General features: G+C 46.1%; 1 protein-coding gene across 1 annotated transcript; it reads right to left on the minus strand.

Moving 5' to 3' along the window:
* Positions 1 to 1,007: 1,007 nt before the first annotated feature.
* LAP3 (leucine aminopeptidase 3) lies at positions 1,008 to 27,721 on the minus strand. The gene is made up of 13 exons (XM_081226340.1): positions 27,524 to 27,721; positions 25,012 to 25,127; positions 23,650 to 23,704; positions 23,079 to 23,184; positions 21,227 to 21,386; positions 19,762 to 19,926; positions 16,296 to 16,454; positions 10,978 to 11,102; positions 9,460 to 9,548; positions 8,268 to 8,370; positions 4,184 to 4,263; positions 2,046 to 2,155; positions 1,008 to 1,585 (listed from the first exon to the last, which is right to left on the minus strand). The coding sequence occupies exons 1-13, from the start codon at positions 27,623 to 27,625 to the stop codon at positions 1,396 to 1,398; spliced, it is 1,560 nt and encodes a 519-aa protein (XP_081082466.1). The 5' UTR covers positions 27,626 to 27,721; the 3' UTR covers positions 1,008 to 1,395.
* Between the last annotated feature and the right edge of the window lie 205 nt (positions 27,722 to 27,926).

The raw sequence follows: 27,926 nt of genomic DNA on the forward strand, positions 1-27,926 counted from the left end.
TGAGCCCGCACGCCACAACTACTGAAGTTCGCACACGTAGAGCCTGTGCTCAAGAGAAGACCCAGCTCGCTGCAACTAGAGAAAGCCCACGCACAGCAACTAAGACCCAATGCAGCCAAAAAAATAAATAAGTAAATTTATAAAATATAATAAAAATAAAAATACTTAAAAAAAATTTAAACTCAGGCAGTCTGCCTCCAGAGCTGGCATTCTTAATTGTTCCACTGCAATGCTTTCTTTCAGTTCAGGGACTTGAATGGATGTGGAATTTATTTGGAAATACTGAAATAAGAAGACCATAAAAGGGGCTGTCAATGGGTAAACTATTTGCTTACCACCTGGAACTAAAACCAATCAAAATTCCACTTGTGCAGATTTAGAAGGAAGCTCTAGGGCTTCCCTCGTGGCGCAATGGTTAAGAATCCGCCTGCCAAGGCAGGGGACATGGGTTTGAGCCCTGGTCCAGGAAGACCCCACATGCCGGCGGAGCAGCTAAGCCTGTGCACCACAACTACCTAGCCTGTGCTCTAGGGCCCGCGTGCCACAGCTACTGAGCCCACGTGTCATAATTACTGAAGCTCACACGCCTAGGGCCAGCTCTCTGCAACAAGAAGCCTCCGCAATGAGAAGCCCCTGCTCGCCGCAACTAAAGAAAGCCCGCGGGCAGCAACAAAGACCCAATACAGCCAAAAATAAAATAAATAAATAAATTTATTTAAAAAAAAAAAAAAGAAAGCTCTACTGCTTTCTGCTCTCCCACTTATTAGCTTGGTGACATCACTGGCATGTTACTAACCCCCTCTTGTGCCTCATTTTCCTCATCTGTAATGTGGGGATAATAGTACCACCTCACAAACTCATAAGCTCATCACTGAGTGCCCCAAAGTGATTATTAACATTGAAATCCAACTTACTTAGTTCATATAACACAGCCAGAAGAGACAAGTTATATTATAGCATCACTGGGTTTATGATAATATATAAGTAAATCAGAGCCACACCAGGAAGCACAAGAAGTTGGATTTATTGTTTCTGACAACTGCATAGCGACTTTTAGTTTGTTCATATTCCCAGCATCACAAATCTGAAATACAATTTTGCTCCTCAATTACAAACATATACTTTGAAAAGTGATTAGGTAGCTTTTAAAAAATCATCATTATTCATTTAAGAGAGAGTATCTTAAAAATCTTTGCCAAGCAAGATATTAGCTTTACCTTTATAAATCTCTGCATAAAATGAAAAACAAATCAAGGCATACAAATTTCATTTTGTTCTATGTTTTTAAATACCATCCTTTGTTTCCCTTAAAAGATTTTTATCTATTCATTCAAAAGTATTCTGAAGCTCTACTGCCTGTTTAAGACAGAATGAAGGCATTTTAGAGCACCTGAACTAAGCACTGTCTTGACTGAACCGAAGCAGGAACTCAATCAGGGTCCTCGTGGGCCTCCCAGCCATGCCTTTGCGCAGATAAGGAACCTCATCTTTGTTGGTCATCACACCTGCTATGTCTAAATGCGCCCACTTAGGATGAGTCACGAATTCTTTCAGAAACGCTGCAGCCGTACATGCTCCTGCAGATCTGAAGAGGAAGACAACAATCAACATTTAACCCCATGTAAATGTGCACTGAACGTTCTATTAAGATCCTCCATTCTTGCTAAGTGGCTTCTATGACCAGAGAGCAAAGTCAAGCTAATGAGACCTCTTAAGATGTTAACCCAGAAATCACTTTCAAGATTTTCAGACATAGCTGTACGCATAAAGGATAAATTCTTTTTCCTATGGTAATGACCATATTGTACATCTCATTCCCTTACCATTTGCTTAAAACGACCTTTAGATTTGAAAACATGCAAAAATTTTGAGAACCAGTTGGGAAATACCTTGAAAATAAAAGACAGAAATTAGTGCTTACAAGCACTACATCAAAAGAAAATTGGACAGCTAAACCTTTTGTGAAAGGGGATTAAACTGAAAATGGTCATTCTGGCAACCAATGATGACAGTAAAAATGTACTTTTATAGCTTATTTTACATACCTATATTTTCCAATGTTATTAACATCAGCAAGTTGGCAATCTACAACCTGTTTTGTGTAATGTTCAAAGAGAGGCATCCTCCAGACACGGTCTCCCGTTTCAATGCTGGCCTAAAGAACAAATAGGTATGCTAGTTGGCAGAGTAGATGAAGCAGGTTCTGACCCGTTACTCTAAAACATGATGCAATACAACAGATTCCAGAATTATTTCAGTTAGTTAAAAGGTTTACTTAAGAATTATAAAAGCAGCCAGGAATGTTGTAAAACAGTCCCGCAAATTTGTAGGGCATTTGCTAAAATCATCAAACTAATATTATGGGTCTCAGTTTAAATGAATAAGCTGGTAACCTGCAGCACAGACAGGCTTTGCTGGTTTGATTAGGCCAGATCTCCTAAGATAAGGTGACCTCATTAATTCATGTAATCATTTATACAGTCATTCATCCATCCATCCATCCATCATCTACTGAACTGCTGAGCACCAAGAGGTGTTGGGGATATAAAGACACTTAATAACTGAGCCATCAAAGGGCCCACACGGGCCTCCCTGGTGGCGCAGTGGTTGAGAGTCCGCCTGCCGATGCAGGGGACACGGGTTCGTGCCCCGGTCCGGGAGGATCCCATATGCCGCGGAGCGGCTGGGCCCGTGAGCCATGGCCGCTGAGCCTGAGCGTCCGGAGCCTGTGCTCCGCAACGGGAGAGGCCACAACAGTGAGAGGCCCGCGTACCGCAAAAAAAAAAAAAAAAAAAAAAGGGCCCACAGGCTAGTAGGAGAAACGGATAAAGGTTGTTTTAATACACTGTGGTCAAAGGTAAGAGCCAAAAGTGAAAAGTCAGGAAGCAGCAATGTAAGCTGTTGTTTTGAGACTTGAGTAGTTATCAGATGAACCCACCAAGGGTTGAAAGCAACCGCCTCCAGGAAAAGAGGCTGCAGGCTGTATAGACTGCTGTTATTTCAGTGTTTATGTACATATAACTTCAATTTTTTAAAGAAAATTAAATTTTAAAAAATCAAAACCAACAACAACGTTGTGGACGATAGCGAGGGACACTGGACACTGGGTGCCTGGCACAGAAGAGAGGCCCCACAGCCTACCTGAAAGGATACAAGGGGGCTGAGCTTCTCCCCGAGGCTGGGGACAGTAGAGGGGGGCTTCACAAATGGTGAGATGACAGAGGTGAAAGGGAAGCAGTTTAGGGTGGAAGGGCAGTTTAGGACCTTAAACCACATCAAGAATGTATTCAGGGACATTTTGTATTTGTTTCTGCTGGCACATAGTAAGCTCCCATTAATTACTTGTTGAAAGAATGAGGGGCCAGATGGAGCTGTTTCATAGCCAAGCGGGATGCACAGAGTCTGGGCCGCAGGAGAGACGGGAGCTTAGCAGAGAGGTGCCAGCTGAAGCCAGGGGAATAGATGGGCTTTCCGGTGAGGACCATGCAGAGTCAGAACATGTGGCCCGGGACTGAAGGCAACCAAAGGGGCAAAGGAAAAAGGTGGCCCAGGAGGCTGAAACAGAAGTCAGCGAGGAAGGAAACCAGAAGAGAAGATTATCGTGGAAGCCAAGAGCAGGGTGTCACCAAGACGCCAGAGGTACACGCTGCCTCTGGACAAGCTAAAGGAGGCTAACAGAGTGGCATCGCTGGGCAAACCTGATGGCAGCGAGAGCGGGGAGCGGGTGGTGGTGACAGCAAACTGCTGTTTGGAAGAGGCTGCTGTGAAAGGGCTGGGAGGAGGCACAGAGCACAGCTGCACAAGTCGTCCTTCTCGCCCCCCGCGAAGGGACAAGGGACGCGGGTGAGCCCTATCTACATGCTCCCCTACTTGACTCATGACCCGTATTCCTTAAAAGGCCATTCCTTCTTCCACAAAGCTGTCCTTGTAACCTTTTCTACATCAGGGATCTTTTAAAGTTATTTTCACTTCATTCTGAAGCTGCTGGAGGAGAGGAGGAATATAGCATCATACCCATAATTGTGGAACATTTATCGAAAACCACACTGAATCGAGTTTATTGAATTTTCATGTCAAAGGCAAATCTACAACATAAAAATCACTTTAATGAAGAAATATAGCATTCTAAGGCTAGAGTAATTAGATCATCTCCATAATCTAGGTCTGTATGTGTTATTCTTACCTCAAATAGTTTGTTCCACAGCCAGGAAGAATTGGTAAAGACCCCAGTGGCACCAGACCCCAAAGCTACGTCCATGGCACCTGCAAGACACAGCCCTTCAGGTCAGCGTTCGGTCTCTTCCGGCAAGACAGGTTTCTCTGCTGCTGTGCAGACCAAAACTTTAGCCGTTACCCTGTTTTAATGTCTCCCTCATTTTAGAAAATAGATGATGTTGGGAAATCCTTGCTGTATATAGTTAATATCTTTCTAGTTTCTCAAGCTAGAATTCACCTTCAATTATTAAGGAAAATGACAAAAAAGCAAACATCAAATATCACCAATAATCTCATCCCAGGGATAACCACTACATATTCTTAATATTTCTTTCCAGATTTCTTCTAAACTTAAAAAATAAAACATAATTAAGACCATACTGTACATGTCCAGTACGTGCTCTTCCTTTTATGCTTTAAACGTTTATTCTTTTATAAACAAATTCGTTAAAAGTATTCTTAATGACTTTAAAAGCCCACTGGGTAGAGGTACGGGCATACCTCGTTTTATTACACTTTGCTTTACTGCATTTTGCAGATACTGCATTTTTCACAAATTGAAGGTTTGTGGCAACCCTGTGTCAAGTAAGCCTATCAGAGCCACTTTTCCAACAGCATTTGGTCACTTCGTGTCTCTGTGTCACATTTTGGTAATTCTTGCAATGTTTGATACTTTTTCATTATTTGTTATGGTGATCTGTGATCAGTGTTCTTTGATGTTACTACTGTGACTCACAGAAGGCTTAAATGATGGTTACTTAGCATTTTTCAGCAATAAAGTCTTTTTAAATTAAGGTACGTACATTGTGTTTTTAGATATAATGCTACTGCACGCATAACAGACTACAGTGTAGTGTAAACATAACGGTGACCCATATGTAAAAACCTGTGATTCCACATGACATTTGGGTAACTCTGTTTGGGTCCTTGTCCCTTGGGGTTTTGTTACTCTACCTCCCAATTATATCTCAAACCGATTCACTTCCCTTCACCATGACCGCTACCACCATCATCTACCACTGGACTATGGTAATACTTTAAAAAAACAAACAAACAAAAAAACCTTATTGTCAAAAACTTCAAATATACACAAAGCAAAGAGAATAATGTAATGGACATACAAGTAAGCACCCATTAACCACCACAAACAATTATCAAGTCACGGGCAAACCTGTTTCACCTATACTCTCAGACCTGACAGATTATTCTGAAGCTAAACGCAGACACTCATCCTTAACACACACACTTACACATCCACCGGAGTCAACAACCAAACGCCGTTCACCAGCCCACCTGGACGGCCAGCGTCTCCTGGGCCCTTCTCCCTTGCACTCAGCACGCTGCCGGCCAGGGACCCTTTCACAGGGCAAATGTGATCCCACAGTCTCTACTCTTAGCTTCCTGCTGCACTTGGCTCCAGACTAAATCCCGCAACACGCCAAGGCCAGCGGGGGACTGGTGCCTGTCAGCACACGGGTCCCGGAAGTCCTCACCCAGCCATGCTCTGCTCCTCTCGGCCCCATTCACCGCTGGCCACACACACACCCCCACCTCGAGAGGTGCCTTCGCTCTCCCCCCCTCCACCCGCTAACGCCGCCTCCTTCAGATCCCAGCTCAAGCAGCACTTCTCAGACAAGATGCCTGACATCTCAGACCTGTCAAATCCCCAGATGCACAGGCTCTCACGGACTCCTTTTCTCACAGCTCCTCTGTGCTGGTCAGTGTGAGGATCTGCTGGCTGCCACGCCCCATGGGACGCAGGCCTCACCTCTGTCCTGACCCACCTCTGTATCCCCAGCCATCTGAAGGAATTAAACACAGGCCGACTGTGTCAACAATCATTCATGGCATCCCCTATATCCCGGATACTACGATGGTTGCTGGTTACTCACTGCCTATGGTCTGTCTATATGATTGCGGGGATACACACTCATTAATGCTTTACTTTTCAAGTTAGTGGCTTTTTCCATACTTATTCACTTGTCCTCAAAACATTCCTATCAGCCCTGTAAGAGTCTTGCATCAGAATTTCTCAAAGAGAAGATGAGCACTGACTGCAAACAAGAATGTGATGTGATATCCTCTCTTGAAGAGAAAATGGGAGACGTAAATATTTAATGTGATCCAACAGGGATCATGGCTCTAGAGAGACTTCATTACATACTTCAGAAAATAATCTATTTTCTACATAATTACAGAACTAGTACCACCACCAATTTCAGAATTACCATTATCGGGGGCATACCTTCCATTTTCTTTTACAAGGCACTTTTGAAGCTGTATATTGAGGTGCTAACTCATCAGTGTTACCAGAATTTCTCAGAGTATGGAAGGAACCTCAAAGCTCCAAGGAAGGTGCTGATGTCACCACTCTCGTTCCATCCTAAATCACAGGCATTAAGAAAATGAGAGGTACCATGACTGAATGGCACCCCCTGAGCAGCCGCTGCTCCTACAGTCTACTATAGGCCTACCCTTTAAAGGTCAATAACATCAGTCCAGTGTCTACCAGGCACAACAACCTGTATCACCTTATTTCATTTTCACAGGCACCCCTCCTGCCAATGACGTGCTATTATACCCCTTTTACAGACGAGACAATTGAGACATTGTCAAAGTCACATGCTATTAAGAGGCAGGACAAATTATTTTCTCCTTCTAAAGACTACGTTCCTCCTCCTGCTATGAACTTGGGGTTGGAAACTGTTTCTCATCCTCCCCCTTTTGAATCCCAGCTCCTGGAACTCAAGAAGGGGCTCCCTAAGTTATTTGGGGAACTAAAGTGAGCCATCAACAGCCTTCAGCAAGGACAACGGCTGGGGCGATTTGAAGGCTCCCCCATCAGGTTGCCCTTAGTCACCTGGAACCAACTTTCCCACCTTCTCACACCCTCAGGCTTGGGGAAAAAAAAGGGGGTGAAGCACTGTGATTCCTCATTTACAGAAAGGGTGTACTACCACCCACCTCAGCACTGCCCCTCAAACACCAGCCCCAGAACCTCTGTTGTTCAGCTTAAAATGTTTGCTGAACTGAAGAGGGAGACAAAAGACCATAAAAATACTATAATGCGAGCTTGAAAAAAGGATTCGTAGCATATAAATCTGTGGACTATTGTTAGAAACACATAAAAAAGAAACATGAACTGATTTCTCTTAAAGTAAAGGCTCACGTGACCAGGGGAAGAATTAAAACCAAAGGATAAAAAATGATCTGAATTTTAATCTTAAAAAAGGTGGAGACAGAATGAATCCCTAAAACAGAGAACTGTTGGATAAAAGATTATGAATACTGGGTTTCTGCAATAAGGCAATGCCCACTGTCGTCCCTTTAGGCATTTACTCCTACTCTACAGAGCCGATGGTGTTGCCTGCCACGTGCAGGTGCTGCATTAAAGAGGCCTTCCAGAAACTCCCTCCAGTCTTCACAACTCTGCAAGACAAACAGACTTGTCCCCAGGTACTGATGCTTGGGGGTGTCAGGGTATCAGCACAAAACTGGCAGACTAGGAAGCAGCACAGCTGGGAGCCACCCCTGGGTTGGCCTTAAAGCCAGCAAGCTTCACACAACACATTACATGGCCCTGCCTCCACTGCATGAAGATCTTGCCACCTCCATCCCCAGTGTTTTTATTTCTGTACAACCTCAAGTACAGAAGTTCAGAAAACACTTAGGGGGCATTAGATGCATTATGATTAATAAAAATAACTACTGATTTTGAGATTTATCACTAATCTTTTCAGACCTGTATCAAACAGCAATCGTAACAGAAAACATCGCTTAGTATCATTTATAGACGTCATCACTGTGGGTGGGCTGACCTGACCCAGTTGTTGTTTCTTTATTTAAAGGTACAGCCTGGGATGTTTCAAAACAACAAGGCTAATATTCGAAGCAGTTTACAACTGCAGAACAATTCCTCTGGTGAAAGATCTTTGAACGCAAATGGAGCGAGCCAGGTTTCAGCAAAATAATGCCCTGAGTACAATGTGTGCACTCGATGCCAACAAATGAGACTTTCTTCAAACAAAAGCAGGAAAAGCACGTTGTCTGACCTGTCAGGGTGGCGGCATTGATGATGACCTTTGGGTTAAAAGTGTGAGCGTAGCAGAGCGCATCGGCCAGGATGAGTCTCCCCTCAGCATCAGTGTTATCCACCTGCAAAGAGGAAGGTCAAAAGAAAAAAAAAGGGTAAGATGATACAAATAATGAATATAAAATCTAGACACAGCTATGTTCAATTTAAAAGAAAATGCTGGTGTGACATTTGTCATGAAGTATCAAAAACATACTACCATTAGAACGGGAATAGTATATTTACTCTGAAGAGCAAATGTAATTTAATAATCCCTGTATCAGGGCTTCCCTGGTGGTACAGTGGTTGAGAGTCCGCCTGCCGATGCAGGGGACACGGGTTTGTGCCCCGGTCCGGGAAGATCCCACGTGCCGCGGAGCGGCTGGGCCCGTGAGCCATGGCCACTGAGCCTGTGCGTCCGGAGCCTGTGCTCCGCAACGGGAGAGGCCACAACAGTGAGAGGCCTGCATACCGCAAAAAATAAAAAATAAAAAATAATCCCTGTATCAGAGCTGATAACCAAATGCTGATGACTTTAAGAGAAGTGTCTGGTTCACTTTACCATTAAGTTTATAAAAGGAAGGGAAAAAAATATCAAGATTTCTGAAAACAAAAAGGCTAAAGAGTTTAAGAAAGATACATCGAAGCAGCAGCCTGGATCTCCAGACCGGAGAACTCTTACAGCTTCATACATATTATATCCTTTTCTTTTAAACAGAGGCGCAGTCGTTATGGGCAGTGTGTATGTACATGCATACACGTGCCCAGTGGACGACCTGCTGCCACATCCCCAGATGCAGCACCCATGATGCAGAATACGTTTTCCACTCGAATGAACTGCTAAATGGAAAAAGTGATCACGTCGAAGGTGTATCCAGAAAACAGCCTGCACTTGTACTGCTTTGCCCCGTTCTGCAGGGTTGGCTGCAAATTCATGGTAATTTGTGTGTACAGCATTCAGGAAGTAGGAGGAATAGTAAGGTAGGAAAAACCACCTTCAGGTTCCCATGAAGAAATACTTTTGACGGCATGAAAAGCTCCTCATAATAATGGCACTGCCCTTCCCTACATGGAGCCACTGCTCTGCACCCGTTCAAGGTGTGTTTATGTGGCTATGCTGGGAGCCCTTCAGAAAGAGCAGAACTCGGAGGCTGTGTCTTCCACCTACAAACCTGGATGGTCTTCCCGTTCTTGGCTCTAACAACATCCCCAGGCTTGTTGGCCTTCCCGCTGGGCATATTTTCACAAAGAGGGGCCAAACCTGTCAAAAAAAGAATATGTGAAGGAACATGGAGCGTGCCAGGTCCAAATATGCCACCCATGGGACCTAGGTCATCAGCGGGCCCTCAACAGATGCCAGTCACAGACACCACTTCGACCAAGTGATCGAGTTTAGCATCACCAGTGACCCAGGTGGTGACATTACGTGCACCAGTAACAGGAAATACATGTCATTCTCTCCAAAGAAGTCTAACCTGATTCTGTTGTGAAGAAATAACCAAATAAATCGGAACTGTAGAATATGGCAAGACAACCTTGAACCTTTAAAAAAATGCCAGTGTCATGAAAGAAAAAAAAGGGGGGCAGGAATAGTTTCTAGATTAAAGAAAACTAAAGAGCCATGGTGACCACACGCAAGGGGTGATCCTTGAGTGGCACCAAGATTTCAAAAACAAATAGAGGGGCTTCCCTGGTGGCGCAGTGGTTGAGAGTCCGCCTGCTGATGCAGGGGACATGCATTCGTGCCCCAGTCCGGGAAGATCCCACATGCTGTGGAGCGGCTGGGCCCGTGAGCCATGGCCGCTGAGCCTGCGCGTCCGGAGCCTGTGCTCCGCAACGGGAGAGGCCACAACAGTGAGAGGCCCACGTACCGCAAAAATAAAAAAAAAAGAAAGAAAGAAAGAAAGAAAAATACGTGTGTGTATAGACACACATATAAACAAACATTTTTTTGACAACTGGGCAGTTTGAATTTGGTTACTGTATCAATCCCTGGAAATGATAATGGTATTGTCATCACACATAACGTCCTTGTTCTTAGGAGACACAAGCAGAAGTATTCAGGGGTGACGTGTCATGAGGTCTGAGACTCACAAACAGTTCAAGAAAAATGGAGGAGGAGAGGGAGGGGGCATGTCAGACAGACCTGGACTGCAGTCCTACCTTCCCATGCAGTGGAGGTGACATTGCACAAGTCATTCGACCTCAGTGCCCGCTCCCAGCTCCCCCTCTGTCACATGGCAAACCCCCAGCATTGTGTCTGGCATCCTGCAGTACAGAAATCGCCTGTGTACTGAGCACTTTTTCTGTCCCAGGCATTTTCTGCATGTCGAGGCACTTAATCAGCCACAACCCTATGAGGTAATTGCTACCCTGACTACTGACTGAGCATTTTCCATTGGAGTTAACCACAAACTTGATATCATGTGCCCCTGACTGCTAACCACTTTTTGCAGAAGTAAAACAAATCAATTCTAGTTACAGCCCACAACACAGAATACATTTAACTCTGCCAGTTCAGACAAGATAACACCTATCTCAGCTAAACAAACATCTTCCACTTGATGAAAACCTATTTAAAAACCATTTCTTGATCTTTTCAGATTAGAGGAAACCATGTTTGTTGTCTCTGTTCTACCATTGGACAGGATTCCAGAAGCTCTCCAAGACACCCTCCCTCTCCCGCGCACCTACAACGTTGATGGGCAGGTCGAGCTTGGCAGCAGACACGATGGCTGAACAGATAGTGGCGGCTCCTCCCATGTCAGCCCTCATGAGGTCCATGTTTGCAGCCGCCTTGATGGAGATGCCACCACTGGGGGGAAAAGGACAATGTACCATGTTAATAGCAAAGAAGGGGGCCAAAACCATTTGCCTAAAAAGAACGTGTAAGCTGCGGGTAAACTACCACATACAAACATCAAGAAATTTCCAAATTGGGAGTCAATGATTTCAGCATTTAAAAAGATAATATTGTGGTTTTTATAAAAGACACAAAATAATTCCAGAAATACAGGTGGGTATGTTAGCTCATTTTATTTCTGTATGAATGAAATTTAAGCAGTGCCACTGGAAACATTACTACATCATGCAGTCAACACTGCTCAAATCCCATCTGAACTCCTGACACCTAGGTAGATTTGTCTTTTCAGCAAATTTTATGAATTGACCAACTTATTGAACCTGAAGGTCACAAGCTGTTGGGGAAAGCTGACAAGCTCACAAAAGACCGGGAGGACCCCTTTCAACTCCTAGGAAGACAGGAGAGAACTCGTTCTGACACCCCCGAAGTGTGCTAGATCCTGCAGACGGCAAAATACCACCCAGGCACGAGGAAGATGCTAGCCCAAAGCCTCGAGACAGTGCCCAAACACAAGAGCTGAGAAAGGTTTCAATTACCAAGAAACCCAAGCCACTGCCCCAAACAGACTTCTTTAACTAACTAGTGACTTTTCTGCTTCCGGTTTATAAGAATCCAGAGCCACTGGCTCTGCAGGCTGGGCAATGAGCCAGGGGTTTCTATTCTGAGTTCTAATTGGATTCTGCTGCCGACTTGCCTTGGTGACAGAGTCAACTCCTTGCTCTGACATCTGCTCACCTTAGAAATCAGGTCCTAATTCTCATTCACCTCCAAAGCACTTGATATTTAAATCTATTAATTAATTAATTAATTAATTATTTGTTTGTTTATTTATTTATGGCTGCATTGGGTCTTTGTCGCTGTGCGTGGGCTTTCTCTAGTTGCGGTGAGCGGGCGCTACTCTTCGTTGTGGTGCACAGGCTTCTCATTGTGGTGGCTTCTCTTGTTGCGGAGCACGGGCTCTAGCAGTGTGGGTTTCAGTAGTTGTGGCTCGCGGGCTCTAGAGCTCAGGCTCAGTAGCTGTGACGCATGGGATTAGTTGCTCCACGGCATGTGGGATCTTCCTGGACCAGGGCTCACACCCGTGTCCCCTGCATTGGCAGGTGGATTCTTAACCACTGTGCCACCAGGGAAGCCCTGCACTTGATATTTAGATGGTTGTCATTTACACCTAGAATTAAAGATTATCCACTGGCTCAGAATAAGAAAAGAAGTACACTCCTGGTCCAAGAAGTCCAGACATAACCCCATGGGGGCAAGGAGAGCAAGCTGGTGCATGAGGTTGTCCTTCTATCTACTTCTACGCCGCTTCTGCTCAGGGGGTTCCACTCTGTGTATAGGACTATCATTCTAAATAACCACTAGTCAAAGGTCAGCAGTTATCTCTGATCACCTTTTAGATTCCCCTCCAATCCATCCATTTCTTTTCTCCTGCATCCATCCAAGTTGAGGCTACCACCATCAGTCATTCAGATGTTTGCCTGGCTCCTGTATATATTCAGGTGTCCCTATAGCAGTCTTACCCCTTCACTTCATTACCCACACAACTACCAAACTTTTACAAATAGATGAAAAAAACAAAACAAAACAAACAAAAGAACCTCAATGCTTTTTATAAGCATACACAAAAATTCAAAATGGATCACAGCCTTAAAAGCTAAAACCACAGACTTGTCAAAGAAAACACAGACTTGGCATAGGCAATAATTTCTTAAACAGGGCAAATAAAGTATGAACTATAAAATTAAAAACTGATAATTATACCTCATTAAAATTAAAAACTGCTCTTTGAAAGGCACCACTTCAAAAAATGAAAAGGCAAGCCTCACAGTGGAAAAAAAAATATTTTCAACACATCTGTCTGAAAAAATGACTTGTATCTAGAATATATTTTTAAAACACTTATAACTCAGTAAGACAAACACTCCTACAATAAAGGGCAAAAGATCTGAACAGACACTTCATGAAAGAAGATGTACCAATGGCTAATAAGCACATAAAAAACGCTAAACATCATTAGTCAGAGAAATGCAAAGTAAACCTCAAAGAAATACCACTACACACTCCCTGAGTGGCTAGAACTAGAAAGACGGACACCATAAAACGCTGGGGAGGATGGAGAACAACTAGAACCTTGTACACTGGTGGTGGGAATGCAAAATGGTATAAGAACCTTGGAAAACTTTGGTAGTTTCTTATAAAGTTTAACATGCAGTTATTACACAACTCAACTCTCCTTTTCTAGGTATTTAACTAAGAGAAAGATAAACATATATGCACACAAAGGCTTCTAGATGATACCGGCTTTATTACTAATAACTCAAAACTGGAACGACCCAAATTTCCCTCAGCAATGACTGGATAAACAAATTTTGCTATTTCCAAACAACGGAATATGACTCAGTGATATAAAGGAACAGATTACTGATATGACCACAACATGGTTAAATCTCAAAGATACGATGCTGAGAAAGAGGCCAGGCATAAAAGATTCCACATAAATGAATTTCTGGAAGAGGCAAAACTAATCTACAATAACAGAAAGATGACTGGTTGTCTGAGGTGGGGTAGGGGAGAGGATGACTGCAAAAGAGCATCCCCCAAAATTCCCCAAGGGAGTTTTTGGGGTGTCAGGGAAGTGTTCTGTTTTCATGACAGAGGTGGTTTGCTGCATGGGTGCACACGGTTGTTAAGCTCATTGAACTGAACACGTAATGGGTGGACTTCACTGTACGTGTAACTCTCACATCATTCTTTCCCTCTGCTAGACACCCTTCAGTTACTTCCAACTGTTCAAAGTCCAAAATCTAACCAGGCCCAGAACAACCCAGCTTCTGCCTATCTCTCCAGCTGTACCTCGTCCCTTCCCCCAGTCACGTTCTGTCACGGCCACTCTGGCATGCTTTCAGTACCAGGAATTTCCCCTCTTCCTTCCCACCCGCAGCCTTCACCCGGCTCTTTCCCTGCACTACTCCCTGCAGAACTAACTCCCTTATCCTTCACATCTTAAGCTAAAACTGTCACTCCTTCTAAGAAGCCTTCTCTAAACCCAGAAGACTAGGTCAGGCCTCCTTGCTTAATATTACCATAGCAAAAACTTCAAGTACAGATTTAAATGAACAATAAACTTCACCCTAAGCACAAATGTTTCAATTAAGATATTAGCCCATGATAGTATAAAACCATCACAATTAGCAAAGACGTTTAAAAACGTCTTTCATTCTCTTATTTTTATCTGCTGTAGTGTTCTATTTATTTTTATTTTATTTTATTTTTTTTTTCTTTTTTTTTTTTTTCTTTTTGCGGTATGCGGGCCTCTCACTCCTGTGGCCTCTCCCGTTGCGGAGCACAGGCTCCGGACGCGCAGGCCCAGCGGCCATGGCTCACGGGCCCAGCCGCTCCGCGGCATATGGGATCCTCCCAGACCGGGGCACGAACCCGCATCCCCTGCATCGGCAGGCGGACTCCCAACCACTGCGCCACCAGGGAGGCCCATTTTTTTATTTTTTTGGTTGCATCACGCAGCTTATGGAATCTTGGTTCCCCAACCGGGGGTTGAACCTAGGCCCCAGCAGTGCAAGCGCCAAATCCTAACCACTGGACCACCAGGGAATTCCCTGCTGTAGTGTTTTATAATACACACTTTAATACAACAGTATATGCACGTGACATAAATAAATATGTGTATTTTGAGTGGTATGAGCTCGAATCTTTTACTGATGGGCTACATAACGAAGATCGTTTGAGACCAATGCTTTAAAGGAGAGAACATGAACCAGTGGATGGAAAACACAGGAGGCATGACAATCTGCTAGTACAAGGAAGACCAGCCTGGAGGCCAGATCTGCCCAGGACAAAGGCATCACAGTGCCTAGAAACACACCTGTAAGGGTGGGATTCATTCACGTTTCAGATGGAGTTCCTGAATGGGTGCAAAAACATACTAGGGGACATCAAGATTTTATGGATCTCTAGCAGCATTTTCCAAAGCAGTTTCTATGGACCATGATTTCCTGAGATAAACGTTCCCTTCAAAAGGAAATTAAGATGTCAACTATATTTATATTTCAATTTTAAAAAAAGGAGGGGCTTCCCTGGTGGCGCAGTGGTTGAGAATCTGCCTGCCAATGCAGGGGACACGGGTTCGAGCCCTGGTCTGGGAAGATCCCACATGCTGCGGAGCAACTAGGCCCGTGAGCCACAACTACTGAGCCTGCGCGTCTGGAGCCTGTGCTCCGCAACAAGAGAGGCCACGATAGTGAGAGGCCCGCGCACCGCGATGAAGAGTGGCCCCCGCTTGCTGCAACTAGAGAAAGCCCTCGCACAGAAACGAAGACCCAACACAGCCAAAAATAAATAAATAAATAAATAAATAAATTATTTTTAAAAAAAGGAAATTTAGAAAATGCTGTATTTTGTACCCCCAAGAAGTCCTGTAGTTGAAACAAAACAAAATAAAAAACAATTTATCTAACCTAGTTTTTTGATCAAGTAATCCTTTTCAAGTCTCACATTTAACTAGCAACCCAGAAACTAGTATTCAGTAGCAAATACTTTCTATGGGAAATACTGACTCAGATCATCTTTTCCAACTCAGCTTCTCCCTGGTTGAAATAACCAGAGACAGCTTCCAATTCTAAGGAACACTTATGGTTTAAAGGAGATTAATGAAAGCTAGACTAGTCGGCAAAAAAAGTAATCTCAAGTAAGCAAAGGGAAGACAGCATGATCTACTTGGAAAGCTGTTTCACCATTATCTACTTGGAAGTCTTTAATATCCACACAGGAGAATCAAAGTGTAAGACGGAAATATTTTAAGACATTTTAAACACACAGCTGAGTTTGACTTCCGATTCTATAAGTTATGGGGCTTTGAACAAATTATTTAACCTGAGTCATGGTTTCCTTACCTGAAGAATGTCTGCAACGCCTAGCTCCTAGGCGTAAGATCAGGGCTAATATATGTAAAATGCCTAGTAGAGCCTCTGACACACAGTAGGTGTTTTGTAAGTGGCAGCCTAACATATTTAAAGTTACACATAAGATCTGACCAAACACCATGCTTCTGAACCAAATTACACACCAAATAATGCAACGGCATACAAAGCATTCACCAAAATACAAAGCATGAATGCAGTAAAGAAGTACCTGTCAAAGGTAATCCCCTTCCCAACAAACACCAAGGGAGGTTCACTTGCATTGGGGCTGCCTTTGTAGTGAATTTCCAGGAAGACTGGAGGCTCTTCGGACCCTTTGGCCACACTGAGGAATGATCCCATTTCCTGTTCCTCAATCCAAGGCTTGGGTCTGTAGAGCAGAAAAGGGAAAAAGTAAATACATGTTGCTATCCCCATTTCAATAACTTAGAATAACTCATCCGTGTGTAAAAAAGTATAACATAGGGCTTCCCTGGTGGCGCAGTGGTTGAGAGTCCGCCTGCCGATGCAGGGGACGCGGGTTCGTGTCCCGGTCCGGGAAGATCCCACGTGCCGCGGAGCGGCTGGGCCCATGAGCCATGGCCGCTGAGCCTGCGCGTCCGGAGCCTGTGCTCCGCAACGGGAGAGGCCACAACAGTGAGAGGCCCACGTACCGCAAAAAAAAAAAAAAGTATAACATACAAGCTCTTAATACAGACACGTTAATGCTTCAATTATCACCTCCTATCTGCTTTCTGTATATTCTTGGGAGAGTCACTTGATTCTGAGTCTGTTTCCTCATCTATAAAATGAGATCAATGACACCTCCATCAAAAGATTAGCTATAGGGCTCCCCTGGTGGCGCAGTGGTTGAGAGTCCGCCTGCCGATGCAGGGTATACGGGTTCGTGCCCCGGTCCGGGAAGATCCCACATGCCGTGGAGTGGCTGGGCCTGTGAGCCATGGCCGCTGAGCCTGCGCCTCCGGAGCCTATGCTCCGCAATGGGAGAGGCCACAACAGTGAGAGGCCCGCGTACCGCAAAAAAAAAAAGATTAGCTATAGAATTACTAAGAGAATTCATGTATGGTATGCAATACAATGTCAGGTAATAGTGCATAGTCAATACACAATTATTACTTGATTTTTCCCCAAGCCACTCACATATTTCTAAAGTTTTAATTTAAAGATGAAATTAGCAAGGCTCTGAGACCATCAAGGGTACTCAAAGATAGCTGAGGAGTCCACTGATTTATTTTTGGTACTTCTGAAAAAGACAAAGCAATAGTCAAACAACCAATCAACAAACAAAGAACCAACAAAACTACACTCCATTGATTAGACTAAACTACCTATTTCTTTGCTTTTACAGTATTGCTGGAATTCCATCTTTTTAATGTTGTCACACTATTTCTCACAGTTTGATATGTCTGATTGAAGTGGGAAAACTAGTTACTACTTAATAAACACGGGATCAATGGGGGTAATTTAATTGGAATAGCCCTTAGTGCCAACCAGAAGACAGATAGATGCCACATCGCTATTCCTCCTAGGCTGGAGGCCCAAAAGGGCTTTGTATTGCTCTCTGGCCACAGTAACTAGGCCAGGGGAGAAATCCTACCCTCCTACAGACAGACCAGAAACCACCTCAGTCAAGGAACGCTCCTCCCGCACCTGCCTAGACACTTGTTGTAACTATTAATCTAGGACGTCATTGTAGAGAGAGGGCCACCCAACTTCAGAGGGAAAAGAATATAAAAATGGAAGGTATGACAATTAAAAAAAACACTTCAAAAGAAGCGAGGCCGTATAATGTGGGCACTTTTATTCACAAACCCAGTACTTGATGTTTTATTAAAGTCCTGCCCTTCTTGAAGTACAGTCTGTATTTCTTTGATTTACACCCACCTACGCTAGAGCACGTTTGACGCAGCTGCCTCAGTTTAATGGTTACATTCCACCCATCTGACCTGCCTCATCTCTGGCCGACTTCCCTTTGCTCCACCGCAAGCCATGCAGTTTCCCAAGGCCACTGCATAGGTGCTCCTGCCCCACTCTCCTGTCTGTTCACCTCCCTGACTCTGCTTAGGCACCACTTTTGTTGGCAAGCCGTTTCAACTCTTCCACAATCCTCCCTGGCTCTCTGCTCCTGTAGCATCCCCTGCACAACCATTTCCCTGCCTATTCCTTCCTGCAAGGTCCTCAGCTGTCTGAGGACAAGAACCATCGCCACCCATCTTTGTATGCTAAGTTCCCAGGCAACAGGAGGTGCCCTTACTGATAATGTGAGGTCACACAGCCACAATCTGCTGACACAACATAGCTCTGGTGTCTCCTTAAATAAAACAAGGAATAGTCTTTACCAAGACACCTTTGTAGGGACTAAACATTGCTACAGAATATATAGCAACCATTCCAGAAATTTTATCAAGCTCCAATACTACGTTTTCTATAGATTATACATTTTCTTCGCTCTATCTAGACCACAGGGGTTTTCCTGAAAAATGCGAACCCTACTCACAATTAAATAGTGAAGAATCCTTCTAAATGGAAGTGCCCTTGAGAAGCAACTTTGATAGTAAAGGATTATTTAGGTAAAGCAAATATCTGTGGATTTACTTTAATAATAAATCCCCAAATACTCAGACTTGGTTTGCTTAAAGGGTTACGGGGAGCCTGGAGGGGCAGCCTTTTACATCCAACAGCCTGGCTGCTGACAACGAACCTGAGGACGCCCTGGGAACATCAGTTCTGGTTATTTGATCTAGCTAACAGAATCTACCAGGTAGAGATTCTCATTCTATGCCAGGGAGAGCGTGCTCTGTTCTTCACTTACATCAAAAAGAGAAAAGACAGAAAGGATTCACCAAAACAAAATACAATGTGCACACTCCTCAAAAAGGTTAAGAGTTACCATTCAATCCAATAATTCAACTCCTAGGCACATGCCCAAGGGATAGGAAAATATACATCCACATAAAACCTTATACACAAATGCTCACAACAGCATTATTCAGAATCCAAAAGGTATAAACAACCCATATGTCCATGAACTGATGGCCAGGGGGAGAAGGAAATGAGGAGTGACTGTTTTTGTTTTTTGTTTTTGAGGTATGCGGGCCTCTCACTGTTGTGGCCTCTCCCGTTGCGGAGCACAGGCTCCGGACGCGCAGGCTCAGCGGCCATAGCTCACGGGCCCAGCCGCTCCACGGCATGTGGGATCTTCCCGGACCGGGGCACGAACCCGTGTCCCCTGCATCGGCAGGCGGACTCTCAACCACTGTGCCACCAGGGAAGCCCTTGGAGTGACTGTTAATGGGTACAAGGTTCCTTTTACGGGGTAATGAAAATGTTCTAAAATGAGCTGTGGTGGTGGTAGCACAACTCTGTGAATATACTAGAAATTACTGAACTGCATACATGAGTGAACTGTACATTACATGAATTATATTTCAATAAAGCTGCTACAAAACACACACTCATGTGCAGTGTGCAGTCACAACACTCTCAAAAGCAAGGCAAGATATGATGGGAGAAACCTCAAACTGAGCCCTTACCCCCACCTGTATGTGGCTGCTGGTGGGTGACCTCACCTCTCTAGTCTCAAGTTAATTCTCTGAATAGTGAGAGAGCTGGATTTTAGGATCTCTGAGGCTCCGTCTGGCTCTAGCACAGGAGTCTATGACATAATCCTGAATTACCTGATGTGGACAGCTGTTTTACTACTAGCACTTTTGAGATTCTTCTCGATAATTTCCGCAAATCTGGTTGGCGTCATCTCATTGGCAGGTGTCTCCATCAAGTGGCGCGCCAGGTTCTGCCCAGAAGCAAAGAGGACTCCCCTTTGCCAGGCCTCCTGATCCCCACTGGCAAAAGCAAGCACAAGGTCATCGTCAGACAGCCTCTCCAGGACACAGACCACAGCCCAGCTAGGAGGGCTCCTGCCGAAGATGACAAGTGAAACGTGATGGACACAGGGACCCGGATTTATTCTTTGTGATCTGATCCAGGGGGGCAGCTGTTATGGTTTATAGAGTGCTGGAAAACACGACCCCCACTGAGCTGAGCTAGAGGAAACCTAGAATCCCCACCTCACCTGTTGGCCTGAGGAACCTCTGGAGCCTTCAATCTACCCCCCAAATCTGACGGCAGAGGCTTCCACAGAAAGGCCTCTTTTACACTCCTCCAGAGTGACTACAGAGCAAGCTCCCCTTGCTCAGTCCTGCCGGGGAACTGAAGGCCTCCCGCCTTCTCCCTGCCTGGGTCGGGACCCTGAACTCCAACCCACCAGAGGGCAGGGCCGGCTTCAGAAGACAAAGGACGTGGGTAAGCTCTCCTCGACCCTGGCTCTTCTTGTGCACGACAGGAATTAACACGGCGCACGGACAGGCAGAACAACACTCATCACTTACGGAGTTCACCACGTGACACACCCTTGATGGGTTTTGTCTTGCGATCATAAAAGCCCCATGAAATCCGAGCCACAACTCTACTCAACCAATGAGGAAAATGAAGCACAGAGAGACTTCAGTCCCTTCACTGAGGTCACCCAGCCAGGAAGTGGGAGCCAGATTTAAAGCCAGGCTGACTGGTCGCAGGGCCCTCATTCTTACCCACTACATCACAGCTGCCAACCACTGGGAGGACCCCCGCTGTCCTCCCAGCACCATCTCCTGAGGGTCCCACACTGTCTGCTCCTGAACACAGAATAGGGCTGGAGTGTAGCTGGTGCTCAATAAATCTGCTCAACGATGAGTCTCCCCACTAGACTAGGAGGGCAAGGGCCGGATTCCTGCGTCTGCGTATCTCTGGCGTTTAGTACAGGGCCCACAGGCACTGGGTAGATGGAAATGATCTGCATCAAAACCTGCTGGGGCCCGTCTGTCATCTTGTTCCCTCCCTCCTCAGGGAGCCAACCAGGTATGGTTTCCTAGGAACCAGCAAACACGGAGGGGTCTAGAGAGTCAGGGGAGAAACACACACAGGACGAAAGCCAGGAGCAGAGTGGAGGCACAGTCACCGAACTCCTAAAATGGCTAAGGCCATGGGAGAGCCACAGACAAGCTGCACGGCAGTGCCCAATGCTGAAAGGCAGGCAGCTCATGTCCAAAAGGCCCTGCCATCAGCACGCAGGGAATGGGCCTGGGCCTGGTTTTGTTCCATCACCTTCCATGGAGCTTCACTGACACGGCCACCTTCTTTTTCTGCTTCAGGTCGTCATACTCATAGAGCCCAAGCACCGCTCCTTCCGCAGCCGCCTGGGCGTCTCCGCAGGGGTCCACCTCCACGGACGGGATCTCCAGGTCCTGAACCTGTCTGCACCCCGCTTCACAGGGACAGAGGAACCAGAAAACCGGAGTCAGTCAGGGACACCTCTGAGGGCAGAAGACAGAGGCCTGGGATGGGGTCCTGAGAAAACATCAGGATTGAGGTCCAAATCCTGGCCCTGACACTTGACTTTTCTGAGCCTCCACTTCCCCTTCTGTACAGTGAGGATGAGCACACACCTCACAGAGGGTGGGAGGACAGACTGATGGATAAAATGACTAGTCTAGCACCTCACAAAGCGGGCCCTCAAGAAGTGGCTGCTATTACTAGTATCACTTCTGAAACACTAGGGTTTCCTGATGAAGCGTCCCAATCACCAGGAGCTTGCCAGATTAAAAATGACATAGAAGTGATAACACTGAAATTACACCCAAGGAACTGAGCAAAGTCCATTAGTAACCCAGCGTTTATTAAGATCAGGTCAGCAAAATCTCCCAAATGAAAGTTATGAGATAATCTCCGAACATGAACTTTGAAAGTACATTTAACAAGCACGTATGATATACACGGGGTCAAAGATCAATCAAGCTAATTATCACCACCTCAGCAACGGTTTTCAAAGCATCTTTAACCACAGACTCCGCGGTGAAGGCCTTGTCCTGCCGCTCAGCTCTGAAGAGACCCAATGGCAGCCAATGGCACCTACCTCAACTTTTGAACTGTCCACGTGACAAACTGGGACAGGCATGCACCTTTGGCAACTAGTGATAAATAAGCATCCTGCCCTTGGCATCCATTTTCTCTGATTTGTAAATATGATGACTCCACGTGATTTAAAATTTGGGCAACGGACTTCCCTGGTGGCACAGTGGTTAAGAATCTGCCTACCAATGCAGGGGACATGGGCTTGAGCCCTGGTCCGGGAAGATCCCACATGCCGCGGAGCAACTAAGTCCGTGCGCCACAACTACTGAGCCTGCTCTCTAGAGCCCACGAGCCACAACTACGGAAGCCCGCGCGCCCTAGAGCCCATGCTCCACAACAAGAGAAGCCACCGCAGTGAGAAGCCTGCGCACCACAGCGAAGAGTAGCCCCCGCTCGCCACAACTAGAGAAAGCCTGTGCGCAGCAACGAAGAACCAACATGGCCAAAAGTAAATTTAAAATAAATAAATAAATAAAAATAATAAAATAAAATAAAATTTGGGCAACACGAGGGCTGCATTACAAAAAAGGAAAAAAATCACCCACCAGGACTTTCTGGCAAAACAGAGCTCTAAGGCTGATACTATAAGAGGGAACAAGTGGTCCTGAAACCCCCAGACAGAAGCTAAAGAAATATAAAAATAAAATTCCACAAGCTAACCTTCTGTATCTAAAATAAAGCCAAGCATGTTAGGTAAGGGAAACTGCATATCTGTTGAGAGTTATTTGTGTGAACGTGAGGGGATGGCGATGGAAAGAGGGGAGACATAATCTGACCAAGTGAGCCTTAGCAATCTTTACCAACATTAAAGTTCAAAAGTTAAAGAACCTGGGCTTCCCTGGTGGCGCAGTGGTTGAGAGTCCGCCTGCCGATGCAGGGGACACAGGTTCGTGCTCCAGTCCGGGAAGATCCCACATGCCGCGGAGCGGCTGGGCCCGTGAGCCATGGCCGCTGGGCCTGCGCATCCAGAGCCTGTGCTCCACAATGGGAGAGGCTACAACAGTGAGAGGCCCGCGTACCGCAAAAAAAAAAAAAGTTAAAGAACCTGCTGCAGCGGCCCTGATGTTCTCCTTGCCTCCGTGCCAGTTTTCCTGTTCGTCGACTCCGGCCGTCCTTTTGCCGAGGCCAACCACCACCACGCTGGGGAAGTCCTGTTCCAAAAGATACACGAAATCAGCTGCTTTACGTCTTTAAAGCATCCACTTCCAGCACGAAATGGCACAGGAGCTTGCACAGAACCCCCTAAAGTGTTGCACGGGACAAAACCCTCCACGAAGTTTTGCTTGTTTTATTTTTGTAAGCCCTGTTATCTTGGTTAAATTTTATAACTGTGTGTTGCAAAGGGAGAGCGAGGATAATCCTGCAAATAACTCTGCTATGTAAGACAGGGCCACTGAACCAAGAAAGCCTGCAGACTGAGGAATACAAGAGATGCAGTACTTTTTGACAACAACTCGCCTCTTTACAATGGTAACCAATACTTGCGGCTTAATCCTGGGATAAAACGAACACATAATCCGATACAAAATTTTCTGCCTGACTGGTCAGCCATAGTACTTGGCACATATAGGTGCTAACTCAGGGTTTGCCACATAAACCTTATTTTCACCTCATACCTCATGCAGACCATAAAAGGTTCGGGTTTTGCCTGCCTTCAGGGGTGGTCCAGATCTGCAACAAGAAGAAACAGTTGTTTTAAAAGTTATAGTTTGCTCTGTTCCATTGAAAAGTGACATAAACAAACCTTTAGCATTATTACAGTATGCTCGGATGCTTCTGCAAATTTGCTACACTTATGTTTTTATCAAATACAGAATTCTCTCAGGCTAGATTTCTCAGATGCAGCACTTCTAATTCTATCTCAAAAACTTCCGGATTAGATTTAACGCCAACTACAGAAGGCGATGCCGTGGATGGGTAATGTAGGGGAGAGCTGAGGATGGAGGCTGACCTCAATCTTAAACCTCATAAAAGACGCAAGACACCAACCTAAGTGGCTGACTTGACTACAGTGTGCTCAACCCGGAGGTTTTTTGTGATGTATCTACAGATGGGATACCGGGCAATTTAAAAACAAAGCAGGTGGCAACGCACAATTACAGCCCGAGGACTGGATGCCCTGACACCTCGCAGTCAGGAAGGCCAGGCTGTTCTGTACTCATACCGGTTAGCTTTGGGTTAATGAACTGACCAAGGCAGTTGAGAGAGCTGCCTACCGGTGAAGGACTGGTCAATTGACAGGCAATGCAAATTCTGTCATTCAATGATTAGACAATTACTCTAATTATTAGACTACGCCTATCAGATGCTAATAGGCTATCTGTAATCCAAATAACATACAGCTGCAGTGGCCTATGCTGTCACCTCTGTTCCTGTTAAACGTGGCCTGCAGCTCAGAAGGACTTGGAAAGCCCAATGTTTTCCTACCTTCCCCAGACCCTGGCTAATCCAAGAGTGGTTCGAATCTCAGGCCCCACCCAGATTTACTGAACTGGAATATGCAGTCTAACTACACCCCCAGGCGATTCACATGTCATTTAAGATCTGAGAAGCCCTTGAAACTCAACACTTGCAGCCTCCTCAGGCTATTCTGAACCAGCCCAGGCTGTTCCCCCCCAAGTGAAGGGGAGTTAAAGAGGTAGAGAGATGGAAGGTGGGAAGCGGGTGGGGAGAAACAAACTGGAGCCAGGAGGGTGGGCTGAGGAAATATGGTACTTTCCAGATCTTTCTGGGTCAGCCTCTCACATAAGTCTATGATTTGGCTGGAGCAGCCTGACTTCCCAGAACGGTGGACCCACCCAATACTGAACCGGAAGTACCAATGTGCATTCCACAGACACATACTTTCACTTCCACTGAGAAGATCCCAGCCAGTGTATTTCCGTGCATTTTCATCCGCTAATAATAAAGCACAGAAAAGATATTCTCTTTCACTTTCAGGGCACTCTAAAAACTGGAACCCACAGGTGAATACTTACATGTTCAAGATTTCTCTCAGCTTTCCAGACACCAATTTATTAAAATTCTCTCCTGCGCTTGTAAACTGGGGCACATCATCTTCCTTTTCTTTGCTATAGATGCCTAAAACAAGGCCCTGAAAACAAGAGAAAAGGTGAATATAATTAGAGTAGATCCCTGACAGGGACTCAAGGGTTCCCAAATTCCACAAAGAGCTAATCATTTCAACAAAACCGTGTCCCCCCCAAGGACAGAAGAACAAGGCCAAAGCAGCAGCAGGTGCTGGGCAGTCAGCTATACTCACATCCTACCTACATGTTTCAAACTGCTGATGCAAGAGCACAATTACTACCTGTCCTGGTCTTGATGGTCCCTCCCAAGAGCTTTCACAACATAGAGGGCTTCCTTCACTTACAAATAAAGAAGAGTAGAAAGGTGCTTTAAGAAAACAATTCCTTTTGTAACGAAGTCAGATCTGGAAGGGGTTCAGAATATGCCACCCCAAAATATGCCACTCTGGCATATTGATTACTTTGAGGTGCAGGCAGCTGAGAAAAAGCAGATGCAGGAAGGGCTCTCTGACCGCCCACCACCACCCGCCCTTCCTATCTAAAAGCTGGTCATAAAATTTCCCATGAGAAAGCTTCTCTCCCTGTACCAGGAAGAGAACATTCTTATCACCATAGACTGGGAGTCAATACCAAACAAACCTACTAAAATAACCCTTATCCTCCCTTCGTTTCCCCCATATATTTCCCAGTCCCTGTCTCTCAACTTAATGCCCCCAGGCTCCTTTGCCTTATCACATCCCCACAATTTCCCCGTCTCTGTTTAAAAAGGTATATAAGCTTTTGGGCCTATAGGCTTCTTCGGGTCTTCATTTCCCTTTTGAAGATTCCCATGTACACATAAAAATATGAAATAAAACTTGTATGCCTTTCTCCTGTTAATCTGTTTTGTGTCCATTTCATTCTTAGGTGCTGCCCTAGAACCTTGGAGAGTAGAAGTAAGTTCTTCCTCCCCTACAAGCTTCAAATGCAAATCTGCAATACTCTGGGATGTCATCCCAATAAAGTCAATGGCTGCACTTGCCAATACTAACAAGTACTCTGGCCAACTCATAGGCTGGAAGAAAGGAAAAGGATGCACCTTCACCGGAAGGGTGGGGCCAGAGCATTCGGTCCAGCACTTAGTGGCTTATCGTTTCATCTCCTTAAGCTCCAAGCCCCAAACACCTGAAATAAGGAAGTAAACCTAGGAATCACTATTTGCCTTTGCACAGCAATTTATGACTTTAAAAATGTGTTCTGACTTAGGGCACCTCTGTGAGGCGGAAAGGACAAGTAGTCTTCTTCGCATCTGATGGATAAGGAAACTGAAGCCTGGTTTGACGTACTAGCCCGTGTGCAACAGAACTGGTCAAGAATCCGGATGCCCTCCCTCAGGTCCTTTGTCCTTTCTACAGAATCACACTGGTACTTAGACCAAATCATGTCCTGTCCTTTCCATCAAAGAAAATAGGCTTCCTCGGGGTTGGTAACCTTCCCAGGTTCTAACTTACCTAGACTGCCCACTGTCCGGGATTCCAGGGAACCAAGTAGGGAACTGATCAGACAGAACACGGATGTTACCTGAGTAGGATCTATTTCCATAGTGTTCAACAGACTAGGGGACAAGCTTCTGGTCCCTCAGCCATCTGTGATTCAGGGAGAGGCCTGAGCTCAAGCCCCATCTAGAACACTCCTAGCCAGGCACAGTCCTTCTGGTCCTCAAGCGTGACTCCCACACATGTGCTCCTCCCGCCAAGCCATCGTTCCCCTTTTCCAGATCCCCCACGACCGAACAGTGACCCTCTTCACAATGTTTTGGAGCTCAGTTAGATGGAGGAGGCGCTTCTTCTGCAGGACACTTCCAATCTCACGAACAGATGGGTCTCCCTGCAAAGCCCTTTTCCCTAGAGAGACATTTTTCTCTAGAAACCCTTCTACTCAGTTTACTCCCCGAGAGCCTGTGTTTTCCTGGCCTTTAACTTCAGCTGGGGAGGGAGGTCTTGGTGTGGAACCCGGGGCCAGTGATTGCCCGACTCTGGGACCCTAGAGGGCATTTCACCTCACCAAACTTGGGCATCCTCCTAGCTAAGGTGGGAACAATCCTGGCGCCGTCCTTCCCTGGGTTACTGCGAGGACTAAACAAAATAATGAAGTAAGGGCACGGCACAGAGTGGGAGCTCAGGAAACGGGAGCTAGGGCTACCATTCCCTCGCGCGCAGAGTTCGGGTCCTAGCACTTTCAAGCAAGAGAAGGAAGAACGCATCCTCGGCACTAGCCGGCTGGAGAATACTGGGGGGTCTGCAGCCCCGCGCAGCCCGCTGCCAACGCCGAGCTCCGCAAAGACACGAAACGTTTCTTTCTAGCCAATGCCTGTAATTCGGCTCCGAAGCCCGGAACAACGCGGCCTTGACCTGCCCCGAAGTCCCCGTGGCCCGCGGGCAGGACTCTCGCGGCGGCCCCGGACCGAGCCGCGGCCTCTCACCTTCGTCATGTCTGCGGCGGCTGGACCGGGCCCCCAGAAATGCTTCACGCTCAGATGTCGGACGGCGAGTCTCGCGGCAGCCGGAAGAGGCAGCAAGAACATCTTTTCGGCTCGGCCCCCCCGCACCGCCCTCCACCGAGCACGTGGCGCAAGGAGGGCGAGTGCGCGCCTGGGAGCCCAGCTTTCGGGGGGGGCAAGGGGGGAAGGTGGGCAGAGAGCGCGCGCCTAGGGGGCGGGGAAGGTGCCAGGGGGCGTGCCGGGCGTGCGCCAGGGGCGTGGCGGGAGGGCGTCGGGGGTCAGGGCTCTTTGGGTGAGGGCCAACGCGGGCGCGGTAGGGCTCGGGCGCGGACGAGCATGCGTGCGCCCAAGGGGCGGGGCGAGCCGACTGGGCAGTACTGGGATA

Source organism: Mesoplodon bidens (assembly GCF_964165515.1).
Source record: "Mesoplodon bidens genome assembly, chromosome: 1".
NCBI lineage: Eukaryota > Metazoa > Chordata > Mammalia > Artiodactyla > Ziphiidae > Mesoplodon > Mesoplodon bidens.